General features: G+C 38.0%; 1 protein-coding gene across 4 annotated transcripts in view; it reads left to right on the top strand.

The window, feature by feature from the left end:
- Positions 1-25912, top strand: part of CDH2 (cadherin 2) — a 118859-nt gene that overhangs the window by 67586 nt on the left and 25361 nt on the right. For all 4 annotated transcript variants that reach the window (XM_051774881.1, XM_051774889.1, XM_051774897.1 and 1 more), the window contains exons 3-9: positions 11952-12175; positions 13996-14142; positions 15224-15379; positions 17079-17223; positions 18280-18452; positions 23656-23793; positions 24153-24338. In XM_051774881.1, the coding sequence (XP_051630841.1) occupies positions 11952-12175; positions 13996-14142; positions 15224-15379; positions 17079-17223; positions 18280-18452; positions 23656-23793; positions 24153-24338 (1169 nt within the window). The remainder of the gene's footprint in view (positions 1-11951; positions 12176-13995; positions 14143-15223; positions 15380-17078; positions 17224-18279; positions 18453-23655; positions 23794-24152; positions 24339-25912) is intronic.

Genomic DNA, 25912 nt, shown 5'->3' with positions numbered 1-25912 from the left:
ATCTTAGCACACAATGTTCATGGTAACGCTTAACATAAGGAAAAATATCTCTCGATCAGCAGTCATCACTGTAGGACACACTGGGTAGTATTTTCTGAAGTACACAGCAAGTGTATCATAGCTTTCTCTATTCCCTTTGCAAACTGACATTGTTTTGGGGGAGAGGAAGTGAAAAGAGATGTTTGTTCTTGTGAGTGAATGCCACAGGTGCCTATTTGAGGAAAATGGAGAGGAATACCGATGGCAGTTGAAGTAGCCATTGAAATGTTGAAATGTTTATTACAATGGGGCTTTTCCACTCAGATTCCTTTTGGAAATGAGTATTTAGTGTTGTGGTAAGCAAAGCAAGGAGTGCCCTCCTATTGGAATAAGACAGTACTTGGGTTTCTAAAGGAAAATTAGTTTCATTTTTGTGATGCATTGATTCGGCAAGTTACCATTGAATGTTTCCATTATTCAGGTACTTGGACTGTGTTTGACTTATCTAAATGTTAGAAGTTATTACTATTTTCATCTTATACCTAGGACTCTGGTCAAGGATCAATCCCATTACACTGATTGCTGTAGAAATAATCACCAGACACTTTGCAGTCTAGGCATTTAGAGGGTGTTGCTGCGTAATCTTTACTAAGAATCTTAGAATGTCGTGACTAATAATTGAAAAATCAAGACTGCATAGAGTGCAATAGCTCACTGCTTTTCAACAAAGCAGTCTTGACTCGGACAGTAATAGGTTAATTGCCACATCCAGAAATGAATCCTAATGATTCCCTTTAAGAGCCATTATCACATGTGGGGTTTTCATTGAGATATTTATAACTGTAATCTTTGGTCTCAAAGCTCATGTAACTGTTCAATCCAGCAAAGGGTTTCAGAAAGGTAATATCCTGCTCTCATCCTTAGGCTTTGCTAAAAGTAGAATTTTCAGTTCTAGTTCAATCAGTCAAGCCCCTGCTATTTTCAGGCATTATTCCAATCTAACACAATTTGAATGTCAAGTGTCTTGTGTTTTGTGCTCACAAGGCCCACAGGAAAGTCTAGACACACACACAAAAAAAAAAAAGAAAAAAACTGCATTTATCATAGGCAGTGTATCTTCAAATATATCAGAAAATCTGTTCTTTTTATTCTGTGTTCTTCTGTGACTAGACTGAATCACGACTGTTAAACAAGAGTCTGTTCAGCCAGGTCTATCTCTTCTGTTTCCACCTGGAATAAATTGCATAAATTTGCACAGCATTGTCTTGGCTTAGGATCCTTAAGTATGTCTTAATTTTGCAGTGACTGTATTGAAAGTTCTGTTTTGAATAAAGTCTGTGTGTATCTCTCTCATTTGTCTGTATATTTATCCAAAGGTTTATTTTCTTTTTCCCTTTTCTATAATAACCCTGGTACCGTGTTGTGCTGCTGTCATGCTTGTCTGCATTTTGTGAAGAAAATGGTTTTTATCAGTGGTTTTTTTTTTTCCTGATGGAACACCTTTTTTATTTCTGTCAATTCTATTACTGTCAATTTAAATTTAAGGGGATTATCTTAGCCTCTTAATTTTGTAATGCCTAGACAAGGTATTCAAAGAATGGTAAAAGATCTTGAAGGAAAGTAGCGTCACTTGAATTTCGACTTAAACTGTGTCAGCTGTACACAAGTGACCTCATGTTGGTCATTTTAATGAGTTTGCACTGTAGGGTGCAGTCAAACATAAAGTAACAATACTATTTCTGCTTGCAGCTAGTATTTCTCTAACTTATCTAGAGTCAGGTAGACCATACATGAAATAAAACAGTAATTTGAAAAGACTCGAGTCTGGGGTCCCGACTGCAGCTTAGACCCAAAGAAGCCAAGTTTCTCTTCCTCTTTTGTTTTTTCCTTTTGTGCTGTTGAGTTTTGGTGACCCTGCAAGGATGGGTGGTTTTTGTCTCATTGAGAATATGGTTTAGGTAATCAACCAAGAAGATATAAGTAATTAATAATCATCTGTGAGCCTTCACTAATTGCCACTAAAAAGTATTCCAGCACTGGATTTTTTTTTCCTGATCATTGTACTTATTTTAGCTCATGAGGAAAAACATGTAGAATATGTACTAATTACTCTTTGCTACCATGTGTGGATTGATTACAACACTGAAGTTTTCCTATGGTGTTGCAATGTTTTAGGTAAACTTCCATGTTCAGCAGTGTCAAGTAATTTCCTGTATATTTCTGATTCATTTTAATACTAGTGGTCCTTCGTTTATTTTTAAGGTGTGTACACACATTTATTGGAACTAGGGGAAACATGAGGCGTATTTGGAGAGATGCTATAACAAGATGTATGAATCATCCAAATAAAAGAGTTATCTTCAAATAGGTGAAATCCTGATAGTTCTCTTGATATTTCCCCCTCTTTATTGGTAATCAATTAATGATTTATTAGCATGTCACCTTTTCCATTTTAAATGTTGAAAGCGATACACAGAAGGAGAGGATACCCATCTAGACGTTACTTTTACCCACAGGGACACCCTTATGATGAGACAGACATACCGCCCTAGCTTTTTGAGTTCTCTACTTTGTTATGGGAAGCACTACTGTGGCCTGCCTGTGAAATACTCTGTACTAGCCTGCACCAGTCACCAAGTGCTTTTTTTTTTATTTTTAAGGTCAGATATCTCTGTTTAAAAATAATAATGATAAAAACCTGAGGTCTGACTAGATTCTATTAAGCTGCCATGCCAACTAGTTTTCTGCCTGAGGCCTACTGGACATGATCCAGTGATAGTGTAATCCATGGGATTTATGATTTTTATGGCTATCTAACCACATCAGTGTAAATACTGCTAGGCTGTCTCTGCTGTCTCTTCCACTCCCTTTGGCAACTGGCAGGTTTCTTGCCCCTGTTAGGTACAAAAGCACAGTGTTCAAACAAATAGAGTATTTTTTCACCGTTACCATTTGCTGAGGTAATGAGCATCCCTGTGTTACACAATGATTCTGCTTTGAGATCGGCTGTACCTGCTGTTTGCTGTGGGGATGCTCATGCAGTTGGGCCCATATCCAGCTCTGTTGGCTGGAAGGTTCTCCAGGTTCCCCCCTGAGATAACAGCATTCATCTTTTAGGAACGAAGTGACATGCAGAGCTTCTGCGGTAACTAGAGTATGACTAAGGACCTTTTAAAAGTCATAAAGAATAATTGCAGCTTTGGAAAATTAGACTGTTGCGTGCCGAGAGCAATGACATGTGAGAGAGGGACAACAGCCACCAGTGTTGGACAGACCAGACAGAGGAAGGAAGGAAGGAAGGAAGGAAGGAAGGAAGGAAGGAGAGGAAAATCTGTACTGATGTTTGTGGAGGATCATCGCATTCAAATGTGTGCTGGTTTGTGAAGCTGAAAGGCAAGTTTAGGGAAAGTTGTTCCCTTTCCCCTCACAGTGTCCATAGCCACATGGGAGGGACTGCAAAATGTGGTCCCAAGCAACAGGTGGTATTGTGGGGTATGCAGCAGAATACAGAATATTGAATGTTCTTGCATCTGCTTCAAGACATTTCTTTTTTAAATGGGAGGCAAGGAATATCAACCAGATCACTGCCATTTTGTCAGTGCTGGGAATTTTTGTTTGATGCAATGCAATGCAAATACAACATTCACTTCTGCCTGAGCAGTCCTGTAATTTAATGAGAAACCACCCTATTTTTATTTTATTGTATTTCTTTTCATAGTAAGAAGTGACATATAGCCTAAAAGCAATATATGCTTCTTTCCTATGTTCTGTTGTTGTTCCTAAACCCCTTTTAGTGTGGGGACTTAAACCACTGTTTAAAACTGCTGAGCGGTTGCATTCATGAAACAGATCATCAGCTCATTTGAAAGTATGCACCCTTTTGATATTTCAGCAAGTTCTGCTTCTTTACAGAAACTCCAGGAGCCTGCATATTTATTTATGTAGTTCATTTGTTTATTTTTGTAAAGACAGCCCTCCAGTTATCCTTCTGCCTAGGTGTACTTGAAGCCTGAGCTGCAGCCTGAAATTAGTAAAGCTTTGGCACTTTGGTCAGGAGCACAGTTGAAAGTGGGAACAGGAAAAATGAGAGCATCAGGGAATAAAGTAAGTTTAAAAAACTAGAAAACAGAACACCTGAAGAGATGGGGAGGAGGAAGAAGAAAGAAAGAAAAGCTAGGAAAAAAGCTTGAAACGTGAAGCATATAAGAACTTCAGGCCAGGAGCAGTTGGCAAAGGGGACATATAAAGGCATCTATTCTCTGTTCTCGCTCTACTTATTGCTAGCAAGGGAAAAGAAACGGGAAAAAAAAAAAAGAGAAAACTAACTTTTTTTTTGCATTTTCTAAAGATAGACTAAAAGGGAAAGCTGCTTATCTGGTTTTTACTAGATATTTAAGTCATTACTGTAGCTCTAAAACTGCCCTTTAATTGCTGCACCATAATTGTAGGTATTTGTTTCTTACACTGCTTAAGGTCACATAAAAATGAATAGGGGTAAAAATAGGTTTCTGTTAAGTGCCTCAATTTTGCAACTGTTTTCTGCTAGCTGTCTGCAGAGACAGTACTTTCCCTTTAGTCTCCTGGTTTGGCTGTTAAGTAGATATATTTTTTAATTACCAAGTTGGATTTTAGCAGGTGTAGTCAGTTGATGCATTATGGGTATAAGAGATTAGTGTTTAATCCTTCTTTTTATTACTGTGTAGAATGGTATACTTGGGAAAGTATTAAAGGTGCATTGCGTACTCTCGAGTACAGAAATGACATTTATTACTGAGTTTTCTTTCAGCTAGCATCATTTAGAAAAAGGCTGGCATAGAACTCTGCAGGGGCCTATAGGCTGTTCTGTAGTGAAACTACCTTAAACAATACAGAGTGGAAGAAAAGGGAAAGAAACCTTTTTGTGTTTTAAAACAAAAGCAGTTGTCGAAATATAAGTACTTCCCCTTCTTGAAGATGTTTATTCTCTTTTTCTGCATTTTATTTTTTCTGAACTAAAGACAAAAGGGGTGTGAAAGCGCGGAAGATCTTTGTGCCAGTGAGTGGTAGAGGCAAGGACTGAAAAGGGTCAGTGAATCAGATATAATTTGGACTCTGTTTGAGATACCAGTCCTGTGTTTTGCTGATGGCTAGTATTCCCATACTGAAAAGCTGCAGAGGCATTTCTATCGAATAGAAAGAACATTATCCCCATTTTCATTCTGGCATGCCTGTTACGACTTTGTTCTGTAAACAAAAAGGATTATGGGAACTGGAAACTAGATGGCATTTTATTAAAGAACTGTGTTGAGCCTTTCCCTGTGAATACAGAAATCGGGAAGTCTGGTGATAGCCACCTGTGAAAGAAAATACTTTAAAAATAGGCATTTGTGTTTGAGTTATTAGGGTTTATGAGGAAGAAGTCCTGTTAGGTATGACAGAACTTTAATATTTCCCAATTGTACCCTGCAACAAAATACTTTAAAAGAAAAAAATCTCAGTGTAATTGTAAAAATTAAGAACGAAAAAAAAATGTTGCAGAGATAGGGAGAGTGAAGTCTATGTCCACTATCATTCTGTCATGTAGGCTGCCAGATTGCTTTAAAAGTACGTTATTTTGGGAAATGTGCATATTTATCTATTTAGAACTAGTAGTCTGGGGAGTGGGGCAGGAGAGAGAATTGCATTGAATCATAGTTATAGTAACCAGCACGAGTTATTTTTACCAGCATATCATAAACCTTTTCATGAAACTTTATAGCTTTTGTGCAGTATACTACTTACTTAACATCCTAATTCCACAAGGTAAAGTCATATATTAGTACTAGGTTTTACCTTAGGCCTGCTGCAGATCACTCAAACTGCTTTCAGCTAATGAAAACAGCGTACAGTATGAATTAAACTGAAGTCTTGCATATCACTTTTCCTTTTAATTATTATTTTCCTAACTGAATAGACAATTAAACAAACAGTACAGCATGGAAATGTAGAAAGTTAAGCTGCTGTTAGTCAGATCATGAAACACCTAAAGTTGGTTAATAGCTTGAATGTATCCCTAGTTTTATCTCAGTTGAAACCTTTTGATGTGATGCTTTTTTCACCTCTTGTGAGCTTCATAACCTGACTTTCACATGGCACCAGGTTTTAAAGCTTTTGAAGACAAATGAAATTAGGAATTAGAAGCAAATGGCCGTATTCGGCCCTCAGTAAGTGGCAAAACTCCAATTGGGTTTGTGTGACCTGCTGAAACAGCCCTCTACTTGGCATGGGCTGGGGTGGTAGAACGCAGTGCTCAGCAGAAAGGCAGAGATCTTCAAAAGCAATTACTGAATTAGCAGACTTGCCCTTCAGGAAGTGGTGAGTAGCTGCCTTTTGACAGCCCGGCTTTCTTTTGAAGTGTCGCAGGTTGGTTACTCCAGAAAGGCTCAAAATGAGTAATCTCTTTGAGATTTTTCTGGATGGTCTGGAGTACAGGATAAACTAAGTGCATGAATATAAAAGTAGAAAAGAAAGGGAATTAAAAATGAAAGACTAGAAGAACCTTTTAGAAACAATGCTGGTGTATTGAATTGTCTCTAAAGAGTATAATGACAAATTGAGTAACTATACCGGTAGGAAAATGACCATTGCCTAAAATAACCTGATTATAGTCCATATGTCTTTTGAATCAGCAAGTAGCTATTTTTCTCAGCTTACAACTGAAAACAAGACATTTTTCTGGCTGCTGTAGACCACCCATGTATCAAAAATCAAATATTAAATAATTGTTTTAAGCTAGTTTCAGGAAGTTCTAAAATCAGATCCACTTTAAAGGTGCTGCTGGTGATGGAAAAGGCAAGTTAGAATGTAGTTCAGTTCTTTGTCATTGTAACAGTTCACTGTGATGTCAAAACCCCACTTCTCTTGAAGGTCGTCTATAATTGTAGTAAAGGATGTCTCAGGGGCATTTCACATGCCACTCCAACAAGCCATGAACTGAAATACGAGCATGTGCACTGTTTTAGTAGGACTAGCAGATCATCTTACAGATACAGAAGTAACCAGTCTGAATAAATTACTAATTTATAAAGTAAGGGGGAGATTATGTGAGGGTTTCTGTGTAGTTTTCTCCTGCTTCTCTTGTCTGAGAAGACTTGTTAAATACAGAGTTCTTGGAGAAAGTAGCGTTCAGATATTAAGTATACAAATAGCTAGACAGTTCAAGGAGAATGTTTCCATATAATTTCTCGTTCTATCAAAGGTAAAAGTGGTATCTAGTAGGTAGTTGTGTCTAAGATACTTTCTTGTTCTATTTATTTTGTCTGCTGCAGAATGATTCCGAGTGGTTTAAATACCCTTAGGTTTTCCATTTTATGATGAACGGTCTCAACTGTATTGCTGAAGTACATGTGTTGTTATCACTTGGCATTCATTGCAATTTCCATAATGTCCTCTTACTGAGCCTTTGCCTTCAGGTCAATGCTTAGGCATTGAGAAGAGCATTCAAGAGGATTAACACCATTCCAGCAAATTTCCAGCAGGAAGCACACTTGTTTGTTTGCATGTGGATGTTATCTAGAAGTGAATTGAATATTTTCAAAGCACAAAAAATCCAGATGGCAAACTCACTGCAACTTGTCTTGCAATCAAAGAAAGTAAAGAAAATGCGGTATTAATATTCTATATTATACACAAGTATGTTCATGAAAAATTTATGTTAATAATATAGCCCATTATATAATTTTTTTGCTCAGTCCTTGCTTGGATCAAGTAATTCTGATGTTATTTGCCTAAGAGAAAAAGAGCAGAAGCAAGGTGTCGAAGAGTGCAAACCAACATAAGTAACTGAAAAAGGTTTTTTATTGTCGGAGAAATGGTTCTAAGTAATTGAAGATTACTAGTCAGGTACATGAGGTTAGACTTAGACATGTATTTTGTAGGTACTATGAATCATTCATTTCATTAGACCTGAGCATGAGTGGTAGAGATCTCTAGTGCACTTTAAATGAATTTGCATGTCTAGTTCTTAACGTTTTGTACACTACATATGTATGCATATGTTGTAATTACTTCCATGCAAGAGTGTTAAACTGAGAGCTTCCTTTCATACCACGTAGCTTTAGATTTTAATTTCAGAATGTTGCAGTCAGAGGTTCTCTTTTATTCTTGCTTCAGTAATATATACTTGTCTTGGGTTTAGGACAGGAAAAGAAAGACTCACAAATTAGGATACTAATGGGTTTTTGTCTTAGGGTATAGTATTTAATAATAATCTTATACTAAGAAATAAAATTTTTCTTTTGTTTAAAGACCCTAGTTTTATAAATCCTTGTGCACAGCCGTATTTTGAGCCTGGGAACTGATTGCATTTACTCCCATGTTGCATATTACTGCCTTGATCTGACTAAAGGTATTCTCTTTAAAATTGAAACAATATATTTCCTATTATGATTTAATACTTTCTATGGCTTTCAGATAATATACTTTTAAAAAGTAGATACTTTCAGAAGATGCACAAGATACTCAGATGAGAAATACTTAAAAATCCACAAGTTATTTTTACAGATTGTGATACTCACATCTGATCATTTATGCAGTGTTATTAAAAACCAGTAAAATCAGATAATTAATCTCTTTCTGCTGCATACAAAGTGACTAAGATTCTGCATAATGTATCTTGTTAACCTTCTTTTTAAGTGAAAAGAATCCCTGTGATTGATTGGTCAATGCAAAGTGACTTATGGAAAGCATGCCTCCCTTTCCTGTGGTTGTTAGAAAGAACATAGTTGCAGAAACAGTCATTATCCACGGTACAAAAAAAATATCCCTTGTAGCATTTTTGAAAAAAATCTTTGCCTAAAAAGCCACTGTCAGAAATCACTCTTTGTTCATACTAGTTGAACACTGAAAAATGAAGCAAAGTGATCTGAATCAAATTTACGAGACTGATAACCATGCGGCTGGGGGGAGAGTAGCTACTGCACAACCTGTACTCTGCCAAGGGAATTTAATTATAGATGGTTATACTTCAGTATAATTTGATAATATGTACTCCTTGCAAAGGGAGAATAATTCTCACAAAGCATTGACAATTTTATACGTTTTTACCAGGATACTGTCAAAGGAAAGGGATTTTCATTGAATTTCGTAATTTACTGTTGCCTGGAGGAAGAATATCAATGAAGTGGCTAGCAGGGTGTTTTTTTCTTGGTTTTATATTTTTTGTTGCTGGAGTCTATATGTAAGAAGATGGGAGAGGAAGGAATCCTCTTCTTTATAAGTTCGAAAATCTAAAATGAATAAAGTATGTTACTCTGTAATAGATGGATAATAATTTTTTATAAAATATGGCTGTGATATCTTAATCTTTTGGACCTTAATGGCTGATACTCATTTTAGCTTTTACCTTTTTGCAAAACAATAATGATCAAAGTTTAGATTAATATTCATTCTCTTTCCCACTCCCTACTTTTCAGAAGTAAGTCAGAGAAGAGCCAGAGGAGGATGTGGCTCACTCTTCATTCTTTCAGTCAGGACACTCTTTTGAAGAGCAGATTTGGAGAGAAGTCATAGCTGAGAGGTCAACAGAGGCACAGAGCTATTGCTGCCTGGCTTTATTTGGGGGGGGGGGTTGGTGTTTTTAGTGTGGTTGGTTTTTTTGTTTGATTGGTTTTTTGACTTAGTCTCTCAATGTGAACTGTTTCTGAGGGTTTTGTTTGTAAAAAGTGATGGCACTTCAAGGATGCTCAGCTTCCTTTATTGCTGGGGTCTGGGTGGTCTGTGCCTCAGAAACCAAGTACAAGTAGCACTGTTGGTAGACCTGTCATTAACTTCTTAAATAATTAAATGTAGTACCTTTTGAGTAAGCTCTTCTTGGACATCTTTTTATTTTTGTGTTAGGCAATACAGTGTGTCCAGCTCAAAAAGTTGGACAATCAGAATTACAAAATTAGGACTGTGGTAATGATTTCTAGGTACTGCAATAGCTGTTTTAACTGGTAGTTTTATATCCTTGTCTTAGAATCATCCCTTTTCTCAGTTGGCTGTTGCATTTCAACATAGTATTTCAGAAAGCTGACTCAAGCTGCAAGGCTTATTTTGAAAAGAATGGGTCAACATCTGGGAGCTGGACCTTCTACCTGTCAATTTTCTCTTCCCATGTGAACAGCAAAGCAGTTCTGTCACCTTCTCCAAATCCTGCAGACCTGTAGCTTGTAGATCATAGGAAAGGAAGTCATTGTACTTGATGAATCAGGTAGGATGGACTTGAGGAGCCACAGGGATTGCTTAGAGAGTAATATATGTGAAAACTTACGTGAGAGGCTGAGTGTTAGAATTTCAAAAAAGCACTCTCTTTGCTTATGAGGAAGACCTGAAGCAACATCTCCAAGAAGGATTACAGGAGGAGCCCTGCTGGTGAGGCTTCAGCCTTTTACCCAGGCAGATTGTTTTTCCAGCCTTCAGTGTTTTGTGGACATGGCATGCTCTTCTCCCCAAAGTGAGGCTGGCATTTCACAGGGGAAGACCTTCAAATTCTGCGAGCCATCTGGAAAGAGCAGTATCCCTGCCCAGTCCAGCAAGTTCATTATTAAGAAGGTTGATGCTGTATCATTTATTTGGAGAAGTGCTGTGCTTTGTCTCGTTTTTGTACCTGCTGAGCCCTTCTAAAGTACTAAGTCTTAAAGAAAGACTTAAGTCTTTTCTGTCAGGAGAGGGCAAATGGGGGATTCTGGAAAACAGAAAGAATGCAATAAGGAAAGAAATTTAGTCTGTCACCTGAACATCATCTCGATCCTTGACGTTCAAATACAAAAAAGTATGATTCTTCTTCTCAGTACCTTCCTGGAAACAGTGCATTACAGGAGAAAGTGTATGATGCATGACATTTAGTAGCAATTTTTCTTGAAAGGGACCTTTAGGTTTTGCAGCTAAATAGTTTGTGCATGGTTTAGCACAATATAAAAAGTCCAGTAACTGAAATGAGGCATAAAGCGTCATTTCATCTTCACTATGTGAATTTCAGCACAACCTTCATAATGATGTTTTGCATTTCTGTTTCTCATACAATCAAAATATTTCATAATGCCTTGGAAACATTAAAGAATGATCATTGATTATAAAAGCACACTTCCATTTTTTTGCTTATTATTATTTACAGTCATCCAGAAGATAAGTGGTGGTGAAAAGAATTGGGTAAAGAAGGCAGTATCCTGTTACCAGTTCTGTTTTGTGCACTTTGCATCATTATCTATACAATTGGTTTTACTGACTTCTTGTTCCAATGTGCATCTTTCAGACATGACAGAAGGAAGAAGGAAGGGAATTAAACAAGAATAGGTAACTCCTAAGTAGACTAATGGATATGTGTAGTACACAAAATAGCTTTAAAAAATAAATAAAAAAGGCAAGGTCTTTAACTTAGGTTTTTTCTGTGAGGTAAGTATTTACTGCCTCCCCCATCTTGTTGATGAGGGACGAGGAAACTTAGCCCCCGCACTCCTAAATAACCTACCTGAGATGACACAGCTGGATTGCAGGCTGAGCTGGGCACAGAACTTTATCTCTTAACAGATTTCTAGATTTATGTCATAACCGTATTGACAGGGAACATTGTGTTTGAAATCATGGTTACAGTGTAATTAAATTTTTTGAGTGTTTTTACTGAATTGACTTGACTGAATCTTTATGAAGCTTGAGGTACAAACCGCTGCAGCCATCCACTGAAAACCAACATGGAAGGAGATGGTTTTCTTGCTGGTGGGGGGGGTCGATCTTTGTGAGGAAGGCAGTCTGTCTAGACTTAAAATCTCTGCCTAGCAGTCCACAGAAGAATACCATTGTTATGTGGACTGACCACTAAAGTACAAGTCTTAACTCATAATTGCATGTGATAATAGCGATTACAAGTTAAGTATTTCTGCTTTTGAATTTGTTCTTAATGCATTGTATGTCACACTGAGTTCAAGTGGGCCGCTTTTTCATTTTTTTTTGTTCATCATTTTGTGTCTGTTTTACAGTGAGGTTTCAAAGCTGTGATGGAAACAAAAAAATAGACTTTGGAAGCAGTGAGCCGGATTTCAGAGTAGGTGAAGATGGTGTCGTCTATGCAGAGCGAAGCTTTCAACTTTCAGCAGAGCCCACAGAGTTTGTTGTGTCTGCTCAAGACAAGGAAACCCAGCAAGAATGGCAAATGAGAGTGAAGCTAACCCCTGAACCAGCCTTCACAGGGGCTTCAGAAAAGGTAAAACAGCAACTAAATACAGCATGTGTAAATGTAGCTCTACAAACAGGCATAAAAATAGGGGGTTTGACTCTGCCTGTCATGTACCTCTCCATGAGCCAGCTTATTAATGGGCACCTGGTGCATACAAAGCTGGAGCTTCAGAAGGAACTTCTGTAGTCTTACTCTGTAGCTTTGCTAAGGCATGGAAAGGCATGCCTGTTTAACTGTATAGGATTCATTTATGTTTGAGCTTTTTGTTTGTATAGTTTGAGATTTATACCTGAATTTAAATCTCACACAGCCATTTCTTTATTTTAAATTTCTTGGAAGTATTATAGTATTTATTCAAGTGGTTAAATGTAACCGGAAAATAAACAAATCTGTGATAGAATGCATCAGTCACATTTATTAGATGGGAGCTGTAGATTTACAGCAGTAAGCAGGAAAGCAGTTCTGGCAGGGAATATTGGCTTTGTCTTGTCCTGTCATAATCAAATTGGAGATTGTATTAATTATTCATGATTCCAGCACTTACTTGTTAAGGAAGATAGTCTCCCTCTGCTGGAAGCTACCATAGGATAAACCACTTACTATAACAAAACTCAGACATAACAATATGCAATTACCAGCGTCTTTACTTTAGGAAAGCATATTAGGTTGTCTACCTCTTTCTGTTACTTGCTGCCTGCTGTTTCTTGCCTTCTCTTTTAAAATGCTTAGTTTACAGATAAAGAACAAAATTTATTCATAGATTAACATTCCTGTAATAGGTACACATTAAAGATTTAAGCATAATGTCAAAATAGACGATGCGGTTATGCAAGACAGTTTTCCTGAGAACACACTGGAGACCAGTGCTGTGTAATCCTCATTTTTTTGTTTGCTTACGCAATGATTGTGTTAAATCTGCTAAGGCTTGTTTTTAACAATGGAAATACTGTCATTCTGTTCGTGGAAGTGTAGTAAAAGAGCAGATGCTTAGATATGCCAGAGCATGCCCTGTTCATTCCAAAGACATGGTTCAGGTATCCTTACCATCAACAGAATGTAGTGTAGTAGAACTTGGCCTTCAGTCGGGCATCTGTTTATACTTTGTAACATAGTCAATTAAAATAAAAAAAAAGTTTTTCTTTTAAAATATTTGGAAAGCATTTTTGTCACCCTTTCTCCAACCTTAGGCATGCTAGCTCTGTGTGCTGTCATGCAAAGGATGAAATGACTGCAGATACAGAAGGGAATAGGAAGGGAATGTTGACACCCGGCAGAGATTAATGCCCAGTGTGTAAAGTGGGTCATCTACTGCATCCATCATGGTTGACATAGGTTTAAAATAATTACAGCATTAATTCTATGGGATTTAATAGGGTCATAAATATTTGAGACATTCCTTACCAGTTTGTATTAAACTTCTCTCGGAACTCAAATTATATTTTAGAACATCCAGATCTAAATTTAGTGTACAGTAGCACATTACCTGAACTGAAGTTCTAGCTAATGAGAAATACGTAAAGGCATACTATTAAATTTGCAAAATATTAACTACTTTTCAGAAATTGCAGAATAGTTTACACAGTAGTGCCATGTTATAAATGGTTTATAATTCCCTTTCTCTTCCAAGTTTAATAAGGAAAAAAGGAGTTCTTATAATTTTGCGGTGCAGTTGTAAATAATATTGGTTATTTTCATACTGCACTGTGAATGCAAATAAAACAGTTCCATGAACAGAGAGGAAAGAAGGCCTTTTAGTCAATTATGTAATTGTATCTGAGTTACTTTATGATGTCTGCTAGTAATTCTCCTTCTAACATGTGCTTAATTTTATCTTGTACCTGGGAAAGGACCAAAGGAAAATTGAAGACATCGTATTTCCATGGCAACAATACAAGCACAGCAGCCCTTTGAAGAGGCAGAAGAGAGACTGGGTTATTCCTCCAATCAACCTACCAGAAAATTCCAAAGGACCTTTTCCTCAGGAATTAGTTAGGGTAAGGAAGTTAATGGGAGTGTGGTTTCAGTGTCCCTCTGAGAGCTCTTGAAGAAGTTTTGTGTAAATGCTGTCTTGTTCATCGTCCAAATGTTTATTGGAGTCTTTTGGGCTGGTTTATTTTCACTAGCTCTGCATAGCATACTGGGCTGCCTCTAATTTCCTGGGTTTTAAGTTGTCCCTATGCTTTTGTACTGGTGCAAGGTGACCTTGGTTTGAGTGGTGTGATGACTTCCTCAAGTGAATAAGTGGTGTCTCTGTTGGTTCAGGAGTCCTCCAGTCTCCTGCACTGGAGTTCTCTGCCTGGGGAAGGGTGTGGGCGTGAGCAGGAGTTGAATACACCAGGATAGGATCTGATGGGGTGAGAACAGCAGCTGTTCCACAGGACTTTAGAGCCCAGACATGGCCATTGCAAGGAGCCCAGCACCTCTCCTGGGCTGGCTTCCAATCCTAGTACTGGCTGGTCATGATGAATTCCTTGGAACTTGGCAGAGCATTAGCCCAAGTTGATAGGGTACAGTTTTGCTCTGTTCTGTCAATGTATATGCTGGTGATTCACCTGCTTCTCACAGATGTGCTACCCTTCAATTTTTTCCTTAAAAGATGAAACAAAAGTTCAGTCTTTAAACAAAAATGGTGAACTTCTAAAGAGCTTTTGCCAGTAGTGGAAGACAGTCTGTATCTTTGGTCTGCGAAGATACAGGAAGAGGGGAAAAAACAAAACAGACTTTTTATTTCATATATAATTTTATGATAGTATATGTTTTCTGTAAGATCTAAATAATGCTGCTTAAGGTAAGAATACTTACTTGTTTTGGTTTAATACAATTCATTCTATTATGAGAAATAGACAGGGATATTTTCAAGTTTCTAAAAATTGATTGACCAGCTTTCTAACAAAGGGTGCTTTTGAAAACTTCAAGCTTTATACCAACTCTTATACCATTTCCAGAATAATTATTTTTACAGGTTTAGCTTAAAAAATGAGGAGAAAAAACCCCAGAGCTGCTGCTTGCCTCAGCAGCCATCCCATCCAGCGGTTGTTTGTAGCTAATGTAAACTTTATCTTTTTTGACGTGTAGATTAGGTCCGATCGTGATAAAAGCCTTTCGCTACGGTACAGTGTGACGGGCCCGGGCGCTGACCAACCTCCAACAGGCATCTTCATCATCAACCCCATCTCAGGACAGCTGTCTGTGACAAAGCCTTTAGACCGGGAACAGATTGCTTCTTTTCATGTAAGAGTTTAATTTACCATAAATCAGATTATCAAATTGAAGATGAACATCTGCTTCAAACATGACTTGAGCAGCCAGCATTTAGTTTTCTATGAGATATGATTCGAAGAGTTTGTAGCAGATTTGTATTTACTGAAGTTAATAAGGCTAACTCTTACTATATTTAAGCAGCTTAAATGCATTAACATATGTAAACAGTTATTAAGTGTATTTAGATAAAGTAATTTTAAAGGACTGAAATATTGATACTGTAGCTTATATGTCAAATACAGGCCATTGATCACAGTCTCCACTGAATTGTATACTTCTCAAAAGTTTATTTTTAATTCAACAACTCAAATTAGGATGTGACTGCTATAAGAATTGCAGCAGCTGTGATTTGAGAAATGGATAGGAAGAATAACGTACCAATTTTCATTTTAGGGGCAAATCTAAGCATTTTAATGGAATTGTAAATTAGGTCTGTCAGCTTATGAAAATGATATTCTTTGCGCTAAAGAAATTGACACAGTAGACCACAGATTCCAGTATTAGAGGAAAAGGAAGGTTTCAAGGAAAGGGACCAGGCTGTGACCCAAAGTTGTCTGTTCTTTTGAGAAACCATGCTGAAATCACTACAGAAGTTGCGCAGCTCCTAGAGAGAGTTTTCCAGCATGTTGAGGATTAAAACGCTCCTTGCCTTGTGTTCCGGGAAGCCCTTTGAGTGCTGCTCCCAAACAGAGGACACAGCAGGAGATGATGGGGGAGGAGGGGAGAGGGGGAAAGGCTCTCTCAACAACAGCTCTGGCATCAGTAAGATTTTTACTGAGCATTTGACATTGGTGATTCAAGATTTACTGGCTTGGGAATTTACATTTATATAAGTCATTTACAGAGTGGTGAGTTAATAATGCTGTCTTGCTCCTTTCTAGTAGGTTTGTAGCCATAAGATATGTGTGTGCATGTATATATGTATAATGGGCATCAGCAGGACTGCTATAGGAGAAAGTTGCTCTTTTTCGTATCAGTTGCCACACTCTGGCCTAAATACATAGGTTTACATTTTCAGAAAGTACTGTATTCCTTTTTTTTTTTTTGCTCTTGAATTTAGGATGTCAAAGTTAGTTATTCAGCTCTTTCTGAGAATCAGGGCATTAAATTTAAGTATGTCAGTAACTTTTAAACTCAGTCCATAATTTAGCTTCAGCTTAATTTTAGAGTAGAATTTCAGTGAGTTTACTGACAGTGATTTATCACAACCCTACCTTGGTGTTTTAGATAACACAAATTTATTGTCTATGTTTTTTCTGTGCATTCATGTCTATCCAATATATGTAATATCAGTAAAGAATTTTTGAAAGTGTTCCTTCCCTATCAGTTGTAAGATGTTTCCTGTTTAATATAAATCTGCATATTTTTTAGAGTCTGTATTCTAATGGTCATTATTAAAAACAGAATTATATGTGGCAGTAGCCACTGGTAGTAATCATAATTACATGATCTAAGATAATTTTCAGCAAATTAAAGAAGTCTGCAACTTAAGATACTTTAGAAGTCTGAAAAGCAGTTCCATTAGCAAGTTGAGAACTTAAAAGTTCGATATGAGGGAACAGTGATGGATAAAAAAATACACTGAGCTAAAAATGTCTGGCCTGAAATTTCCTGTCACCATTATTATATCTATTTGTGCAAATTCTAATACTTTTAATGATTTTTACAGCTGAGAGCACACGCAGTGGATGTAAATGGAAACCAGGTGGAAAATCCTATTGACATTGTTATTAATGTCATTGACATGAATGACAATAGACCTGAATTCTTACACCAGGTTTGGAATGGGACAGTCCCTGAAGGATCCAAGCCAGGTAATACATGGGCTTTTGAGAGATGGGGGTATCATTTTGTAGTATCATATTTACAGTATCATTTTGAAGGTGATGAAGGTAGTGCCTTCAGACCTTGTAATACTTTCAAAGGTGTCTTAGTGTGAGGAACAAAATCTCAGATACTATCTTCTTATTTCACCCTTTTAAAATTCACTTTTTAGCATGCTAAGATTCATTTCCAAAAGACGAAATTGCTATATACGTAACCTAAAGCAGGAAAGGCTTTAAGATTATAAGTTTTGGGTTGTGGTTTTGAAAATCCTATTTATAATGTCAGAATTCTTACATTTATTGTTATGATAGACATTGATGTTCATTTAGTTGACAGGTCAGGGTATAAGAGACTTCGGAAATGTCACCAAATCCAGATCTAGTTCTGATTCTCAGAGGCTTTTGAAATACTGGGATTTGAAATCAATGTCATTTGAATTCTCAAGAAAACCTAAGTGTTGTTCAGATCTCATTAAAATTCTAATCAGCTCAGACTAAAGTTTGCAGTATGGCTGAAGCCACTTCCTTAATTTGTCAGTACTGCAAAATGAATTTTTTAGAAAGGTTAGTACAAGAAATGGGTTTTCTCACTTCACAGTGTTGACTTGGCGTTTGAGATACATCTCAAAGACCTTTGAAAGAGTATTGTTTATATTGGTTTTCAGTCACTATCAGTACGTGCACCAATTCTGAACGTTAAGTATATTTCCTTTGGCCCAGTTAATCACATTTGTATCTAAACATGAGATGTTGTTGTTACAGAAATGTTATTTGTGGCAGAATTGTAGGATTTCATTGTTTATGGAGCTTCTTCACTTATAAGCAAATCTGATATTTTATAAACACAGAGTATTTTTATCTCCTCTTATGTATTTTAATTACTCTGTTGGTGAGTCTTGAGTTTAGTTAGTTTGTTTTAAGTAAGGAAGGAATGTGTAGAGTTTACCAAAAGAAATACATGCTTTGACCATTGCTTGTAAAGTGATCTTGTGTAATCTGAGTGTAAAATGTTTATATAACATCAATTATTTATCCTGCTGCTAGGAACCTACGTGATGACTGTTACTGCCATCGATGCTGATGATCCCAATACACAGAATGGGATGCTGAGATACAGAATCTTGTCACAGGCTCCGAGCAGCCCTTCTCCAAACATGTTTACAATCAACAACGAAACCGGTGATATTATCACTGTAGCAGCTGGGCTTGACAGAGAGGTATGGCAGGTCTTATTCCCATAGGCTGGGTTTCACTTAATTAATCACTTAATTCATTAATTGACTTAATTAATCACTTAAAGATGCACATCTTGGGGGCGCAGGTGGATGAGAGGCTGGACATGAGCTGACAATATACACTTGCAGGTAATCATATCCAGGGCTGCATCAAAAGAAGCATACCCAACAGGTTGAGGAAGGTGATTCTCCCTTCTATTCTGCTCTTGTGAGACCCCTCCTGGAGTGCTGCATCCAGCTCTGGGGTCCTCAGTACGGGAAAGACATGGACCTGCTGGAGCAAGTCCAGAGGAGGGATGTGAATATGATAGGAGGGCTGGAGCACCTCTCTTATGAAGACAAGGGGAGAGACCTGGGGTTGTTCAGCATGGAGAAGAGAAGGCTCCTGGGAGACCTTATAGCAGCCTTCCAGTACCTAAATGAGGCCTACAGGAGAGCTGGAGAGGGACTTTTTAGAAGGGCATGTGATGGTAGAACGAGGGGGAATGGCTTTAAACTGAAAGCGGGTGTGTTTAAATTAGGTAAAAGGAAGAAAGTCTTTACTGTGAGGATGGTAAGGCACTGGAACAGGTTGACCAGAGAACTTGTGGATGCCCCATCCCTGGAATTATTAAAGGCCAGGTTGGATGGGGTTCTGAGCAATGGTGTAGTTGGAGGTGTCCCTGCCAATGGCAGGGGGGTTGGAACTAGATGATTCGTAAGGTTGCTTCCAGCCCAGACCATTTTATGGTTCTGTGAAATATTTCTCCCCCTTCCCAGTCTGAACTTCCTCTCTTTCTTCACCTTGTTGACACTAGTCACTATCCTAGGCCCAGAGTACAAAAACCCAGGGGAGAGAAAATTATGTTAGAGGGGAAAATTGGACCTACACATTCTTTTTCGTGTAGTCACCCTTGGTTCAGTGGGGTCGTGGAAAGGATCTTGTGCCATAAGCCTGTTTGCTTTTAAGGAACAGATACACACTAAAGCAGAGCAATGCAATTAAGGAGCTCAGGCCTTGGTGCTAAAGTGGGAGTAGCTTCAAACCTTTCCTCTTGATGAACTCTGTGGGCAAAGAGGAGATGGAAAATGAATTTGGCTATATGGTTTATTTTTTTTGGAAGCTTCAGGAAAGCTTTTGTGCTCCTCTGTCCTCTTCCTTTCTCTTCACAGAGAGCTAGTAAATATTTTAAATCTTCTGAATTCTGTGTTGCTACATTTGCAGTAATTCCCTGATCTGAATTTTGCTTATTGAAACATACCAGGAAAAATGTTACTGAATTTAAAATTTGAAAAGCACACTTCTAAATAAAAAACCAGTCAGCACTGGAAACTGCATAGATATGAACTTGTCTCAAGGACTGGACACACATTCGAAAACTTCGGGGGGAAAAGAAAAATTAAAAGAATCCGTCAGTAATTCACTGCTACATGCCAAGGAAGTCCCATTCTGTCTAGACAGTTCTTCACTGTGCTCACCACCAGAGAAGGGTGCCAGATCCTCTGCTCTAATTCACCCATCTGTGAGGTTGGGAATAAAAATATTTCCCTCTCAACTCCAGATCTGTCACATGGACTAACTGTTCTTTTGAACCACTTGAAAACTTCAGAGGAGATAAACATTATTTTATAAACAAACTATAAAATCCAAACAAGTCTCTTTTGAACACATCTTGTTTCAACTTCTGTTTTACTAACCTCATTTGAGCTCATTAAATCTGAAAGTTTTTTTAAACTGGATTTGCTGTTCATTTTTTAGCTGTTTGTTTATAGCTATTTGAAATAACTATATATTAGAATAAAAATACTTTCTGATGTTCTGGGTTGGCTATTAATATTCTGATGCATTTCAGTTTGAAAGGGGTAATCAGTAGATTTGAAAAGCTAAACAGGCTGTTAGATATTGCAATTAATTTTTTGAGGTTTTATTAACATTCATGCTATTTAACTTGGTTTTGAAGAGAAGGGATTTGAGGAAGGGAAAACCCTGAACTTTACAGTGTTGTCTTATTAAATTAAAAAAATGATGGGCAGCTTTGCCCTTGTTTTTAAAATCCCCTGGTCATCTTTGACAGGTGAACTTTCAGAAGGACACAGCGATAATTCTTGAGTTTTATCACTTAGTGACTAGCTGTACTGGAGGGATTTAACTTGGAAGAAACCAGCTGCCTGTGGAGCTTAGACCCTCACATTAACAGTTGGAGAAGCCTTGTCACTTGCCATTGGTTTTCCTGATGGATCACTCCGCTGATACCCAAATTAGTATATATAAACATTTCTCAATCATGTTGAATAGTAATGATTAATGTTAAATCATTCAAATATTAAATTAGACTAATATGAGATAAAATGGGTTTCCTTCCCAAGCCATTGCTTTGCTTCCTCCATTTCCTGAGTCATTTTGTGGAAGTCAATTAAATTAAAATGACTGGGAGTCTAGAAAGCCACATCTGAATTGAGCAGATTGCTGACAGTGGGCCAGGGAGTGTCCTGTTGTCCACGAATCCCAGCTGGTCTACCCGCTTCTGCCATTCCGCCCTTTTCTCCTAAGTCTTATCTCTCTTTGTAAAGCTCTAATTAAGGTCATAAAATACTAGACACAATTTTAAATTCTTAAATAATGTGACACATTATTTATGGGACCGTAAGTGTTGTAGGTATTAAAAAAATAAGAGTGGTTCCTCTGATAGCATTTCTCATCTGCTAGTATTTTAGATTAACATTCAAAATGCATTATCTGTGCTAACATGCACAGGAGGAGAGTAGCTTAGGTAAGGGAACTCAGCTTAAGGCAGAAGAAATCTTTCACTTGTTATCTCAAAAGGTGCTGTTTTATGAGATCCAACTATTCTTATTTCTTCCGCTGTTTCTGTGGAATTCACTTCAGCGTTAAAACATCTGCCTTACTGCTGGAGGTGCTGAAGAAGTCAGGGAGGGTACTCAAATTTACACACTGACATTCCTACCTCACGTGAGGTTAATTCAGTGAAGTGCTCTTTTATTTGGCCTGTGTCGAAGTGGAAAGATGTGAACTGATGAGGTCTGTGTTCTTTCTTGAAGCTGCCAGTTCATTTTTGGATGTGTTGCTGCTAAGTGTCTGTGCAGACTGCTGACACATGCTCCCCAGCTTATTCCTGGCTGCTTCTCAACCCACAGTAAAAAGAGGAGTCCCACCTCCCCCAGTTTCCCCATGCTTGCAAAGTTGTGTGCGTGTTGATTTCTGAAATTTCATTCTCAGCAGTTGATTTTCTTTATGGGAGTGCTGGGAAGAAGGGAAAAAAACAACCAAGCAACCAAAATCACATATGTGCTGTCTTTTGGGCCACTTTGTGGGGAAAGTTTATAGTACGCTGCTTCTGTTGGAATTATGTAAGAAGACTGTAGGGAAGTTGAGTCTCCGTGTAATAATAGTAGGGTTTCCATAATGAAATTTGCTTCTTGGGATCAATGTGTTAAGACCCAGATGAATCAGAAGCACCTGCTGTTTCAATAACGTGGAATCATATGGCAGTGAGATTTGCTTCAATACTGGTTTAGATTTTATTGCTTCACCATAAGTAAAATATGTTTCTTTTCCTGGATGAAAGTAGTAAAAGTATTTTTTTGATTCCCTCATGACTGCTTCTCTTGTTGGTGTCATGAAGGAGACCTTTAGGATGTTTATTTAAGCCTTTTGAAGGTCAGTTTGCAAGTATATTTTGCAAACCAGAATTCATATACATATTTATGCATTATTAAACATATATACTGCATTTCTGTATACATGATGCTAGTCTTGCTGTTTTAAAGAACCGTGGGGTACATATATAGCAATACACATTGGGGGTGTCGTGTAAAGGTTTATTCGTGAAAGAGGGCATGAGCAAAAATTATCTTCAGTGGGAGATAAAGATTCATACAGCTTATTTTAAAACTAACTTTCTGTTCAGTGACTCATATTTGCTGCTTGGAAGTGTGCGTAACCATTAAATCTCTCACGTCTGTCATACTGTCTGGCCAAAAAGAAAGTTAGATATTATCAGTGGTATTGCCCTTGCTTATTTTTTGTATCAGTACCTGTAGTTTCTTTTTGTAAATGTGTGATTCTTGAACTGTCCTGCAAAGGGCAGTCATATATCCAACTCTTTAGACAGTGGGAGAAAATAAAGTACCAAATTGGAAAAAAAAATGCTTTTCTTGAAGTATTTTTATTTTACCTGAAGGTTTTTGCCAGTGTTAGTGAACCATTCATGAAAGTGATATTTCAAAGTAATAGCAGCTCCTTATGTTGGTGTGTTTTCTTTTGGGAAAAACTGAATGATAACACTTCTCTCAAAGGGAGGAAGATGAACTGGTAAATGAAGGAGCATGGACAATAATTGCATGCAGTGAGTTAAAATAGATTTTTCAGCAACTCTACACAGAAAACATCTTTCTGATTTTTTTTTTTTTTTTTTTTTAATAAAACCTTGTCCATGTTGCTTTAAACATCTACCCAGTCTGAGGTCAGGTCTCTGCCAGGCATTTCTGGTGCTTGAGGGACCCTGGCCCTGCTCCAGCTGTGAGCAGGGAGCGAGTGCCTGGCTTGAGGACCGTTAGCGGTGGCGTGCACAGGGGGAGAGAGGGGGGCCACTGCCACCATATTCGGCCAGGGTGTTTAACATTTATGGAAATAGCCTGTTTGGTGCTTCCCTCCCCCTTTTTCCCAGTGCCCTCTGTTAGCTTTGACATCTTTTGGTTTCCATAGAGATCTCAAGTAAGTTGCAGCAGTGGTTTTATACTTGGGCTTGGCTGAAACAAAACCTTGGCAGTTGTGGCCGTTTGGCCGAGAAACCTACCTTGGCTCAGTGCTCTCAAATGCTTTTGAGGACTTACACTGTTCTAGTATAAACTGCACTCTGGTTCTTTTTTCACCATTTGAAAAGCGTTGTTAAACCTGTGATCATAGTATTAACTGTATAAAATGGTTTGATTTTTGAGAGTAGGAAGCAGTCAGCCTGTCCTTTTCTTGGCGATATGTGAAAAAAGTCAAAGAGTAGTTCAGTATACCTAGATGCAACCTGTATTCCTGTGGCACAAACTTTGTTCCTGTTGTTTTGGGTGATGTTAACTGGAATAAACAGTATGATAGGTTCTATTGCTTAACAAAGTACAATTTTGGGAACACCTGCTGTTCTATGGTAATGTTAGTTTTGTCTAAAACTTATGTTGTCATCTTGTGTTTTAGAAAGTACAACAATATACATTAATAATTCAAGCTACGGACATGGAAGGAAACCCAACATATGGTCTTTCAAACACAGCAACTGCTGTCATCGCTGTGACAGATGTCAATGACAATCCTCCAGAGTTCACTGCCATGACTGTAAGTACAGGATGGGAGTTACTGAAGGATGCATATATTTATAGCCATTCTCCACTTTTCTCATTATATTCACAGACAGTAAATATTTATTGCTTATTAAATACTACGCTGGCAGGCAGAATTGAAATATGTGCAGAGTATATATCACTTAGATACAGTATTCTGCTTTGGTCAAAAGGCAAAAGCTGGCAAGGGAATCAAGCCATCGGTTCTCTGGGTGGCCTCAGGTAAACTTCGTTAGGTAAATTGTCAGAGCTCCAGTGAAGAGAGATGCGCTCCCCCACTTTGATGAATATTCAGTATGAGAAACTTTCTCATGCTTCTCCAGACAAGGTAAAATGTTTTCTTATCTTTTACAGTTCTATGGGGAAGTGCCAGAAAACAGGGTAGATGTGATCGTAGCAAATCTGACGGTAACAGATAAAGATCAGCCCCACACTCCTGCGTGGAATGCAATGTACCGAATGACTGGAGGAGACCCGACAGGCCGGTTCACCATCCTCACTGATCCCAACAGCAACGATGGGCTGGTGACTGTTGTAAAGGTAAGAGATGCTCATGTTTCAGAGAATTAAGCAGAGATGGAATAAGTGGGAGAACATTGAAGGGGGGAAATGTGAATTCCTGAGGCCAGCATGAATCTGGAAAGAAAATGGATTGGCACTGTCTGTCTTGTGGAACTTTGCAATCTGTTTCTTTGAGTGTTACCTTGCTTACACTGTCTGTAATATTCCAGCTTATCAGTTTTAAAAATCAGGCTAGGTTATTGAAAATGATGGATTTTGGAGCTTTATTTGCAAGAAGTTAGAAATTAGTCTGTGAAAAAGCATTTGCTTAGCATTTTTTGCTAGTCTAAAGGAACAGTGTCCTACCTCGTGGCCTCCGTTAGTAGTCATGCTTTTTGTCTGCACATTTTATGTCAAGATGTTCCCATTAAGGGACAGATATAGGCAGTCAAAGCACAGTCAGGGAGGAAAAAGTGATGGGTGGGAGGCTACTTCTACAAGAGACATCTAAAGAGTGGCTATTTTTAAAACATCATTTAAATACCTTTTATGGAATAACCTGTCTATCTTCGTTCCCTAGCCAACACAGCTCTGTGTTGAGGGGTGGCTTATTTCAAGTGATAATAACAATGTGGTTCTATAATTAAACTACCAAGCAGTAGCAACCTTTTCTCATGGCCTTCCAATAAGTGTCTCATCTCTGATTTGGCCTGCTCTGGTTTTGGCCGATGCATTATGAAGTCAAATGTGAGAGGCCAGTATTCCCATCTGGAAACTAAAACATTCTCTTCTCTTCTCTTCTCTTTTCTCTTTTCTCTTTTCTCTTCTCTTCTCTTCTCTTCTCTTCTCTTCTCTTCTCTTCTCTTCTCTTCTCTTCTCTTCTCTTCTCTTCTCTTCTCTTCTCTTCTCTTCTCTTCTCTTCTCTTCTCTTCTCTTCTCTTCTCTTCTCTTCTCTTCTCTTCTCTTCTCTTCTCTTCTCTTCTCTTCTCTTCTCTTCTCTTCTCTTCATTCTTTTCCTCCTTGTTTTTTGTTTATTTTTAATATTCTTAGTATCTAGGTGACAGAAAGATACAGCTTTTGTACAACTATAATGGTAATTCACACTAGGGTTTTTTTAAGAACTCTCTCTGTTTTATAACTGCTCTTCCCCAGAGGTATTAATTGTTATAGTGCAGTCTTTCGTCAAGAATTATGTGAGTGTCTGTGCTTTTTAGCACTCCTTTAAGCACATAGACATGGGAAGAGTTGGAAGCCTGCCTACAGTTTTTATCGGCATTGCAGTGAGTTGATCTGTCAACCTGTAATGAAGATTGGATTGTCTCTTGTCACTGACTTCATACTGTCACATGCCAACTGTCCCTGTAAGGTACAGGGTTTCTTCCAGTCTAGAATCTTTGTGAGTAGCACAGTGCACGGTACTAAGGTGAATCAGGTCTCCAAGAATGCCTCACTCCTGTGCAGCATGACAGAGGAACTCTAGCCTGAAATTGTTTTTACTCCTCCTTAAATTGGACTTCTGGCTCAATGAGGAAGTCTCAAAACTAAAGGTTGTCTGCACTGGCAATATGGGAGCCATATGTATACCAGAAGTAGGGGTAGCTGGAATTACCAAG

The sequence above is a fragment of the Manacus candei genome, unplaced genomic scaffold (assembly GCF_025592945.1).
Source record: "Manacus candei isolate 608988 ecotype Guabito, Panama unplaced genomic scaffold, ASM2559294v1 h1tg000008l, whole genome shotgun sequence".
NCBI classification, from domain to species: domain Eukaryota; kingdom Metazoa; phylum Chordata; class Aves; order Passeriformes; family Pipridae; genus Manacus; species Manacus candei.
Note: the sequence above shows the minus strand (reverse complement) of the source record. Positions and strands in the feature narration are given on the sequence as shown.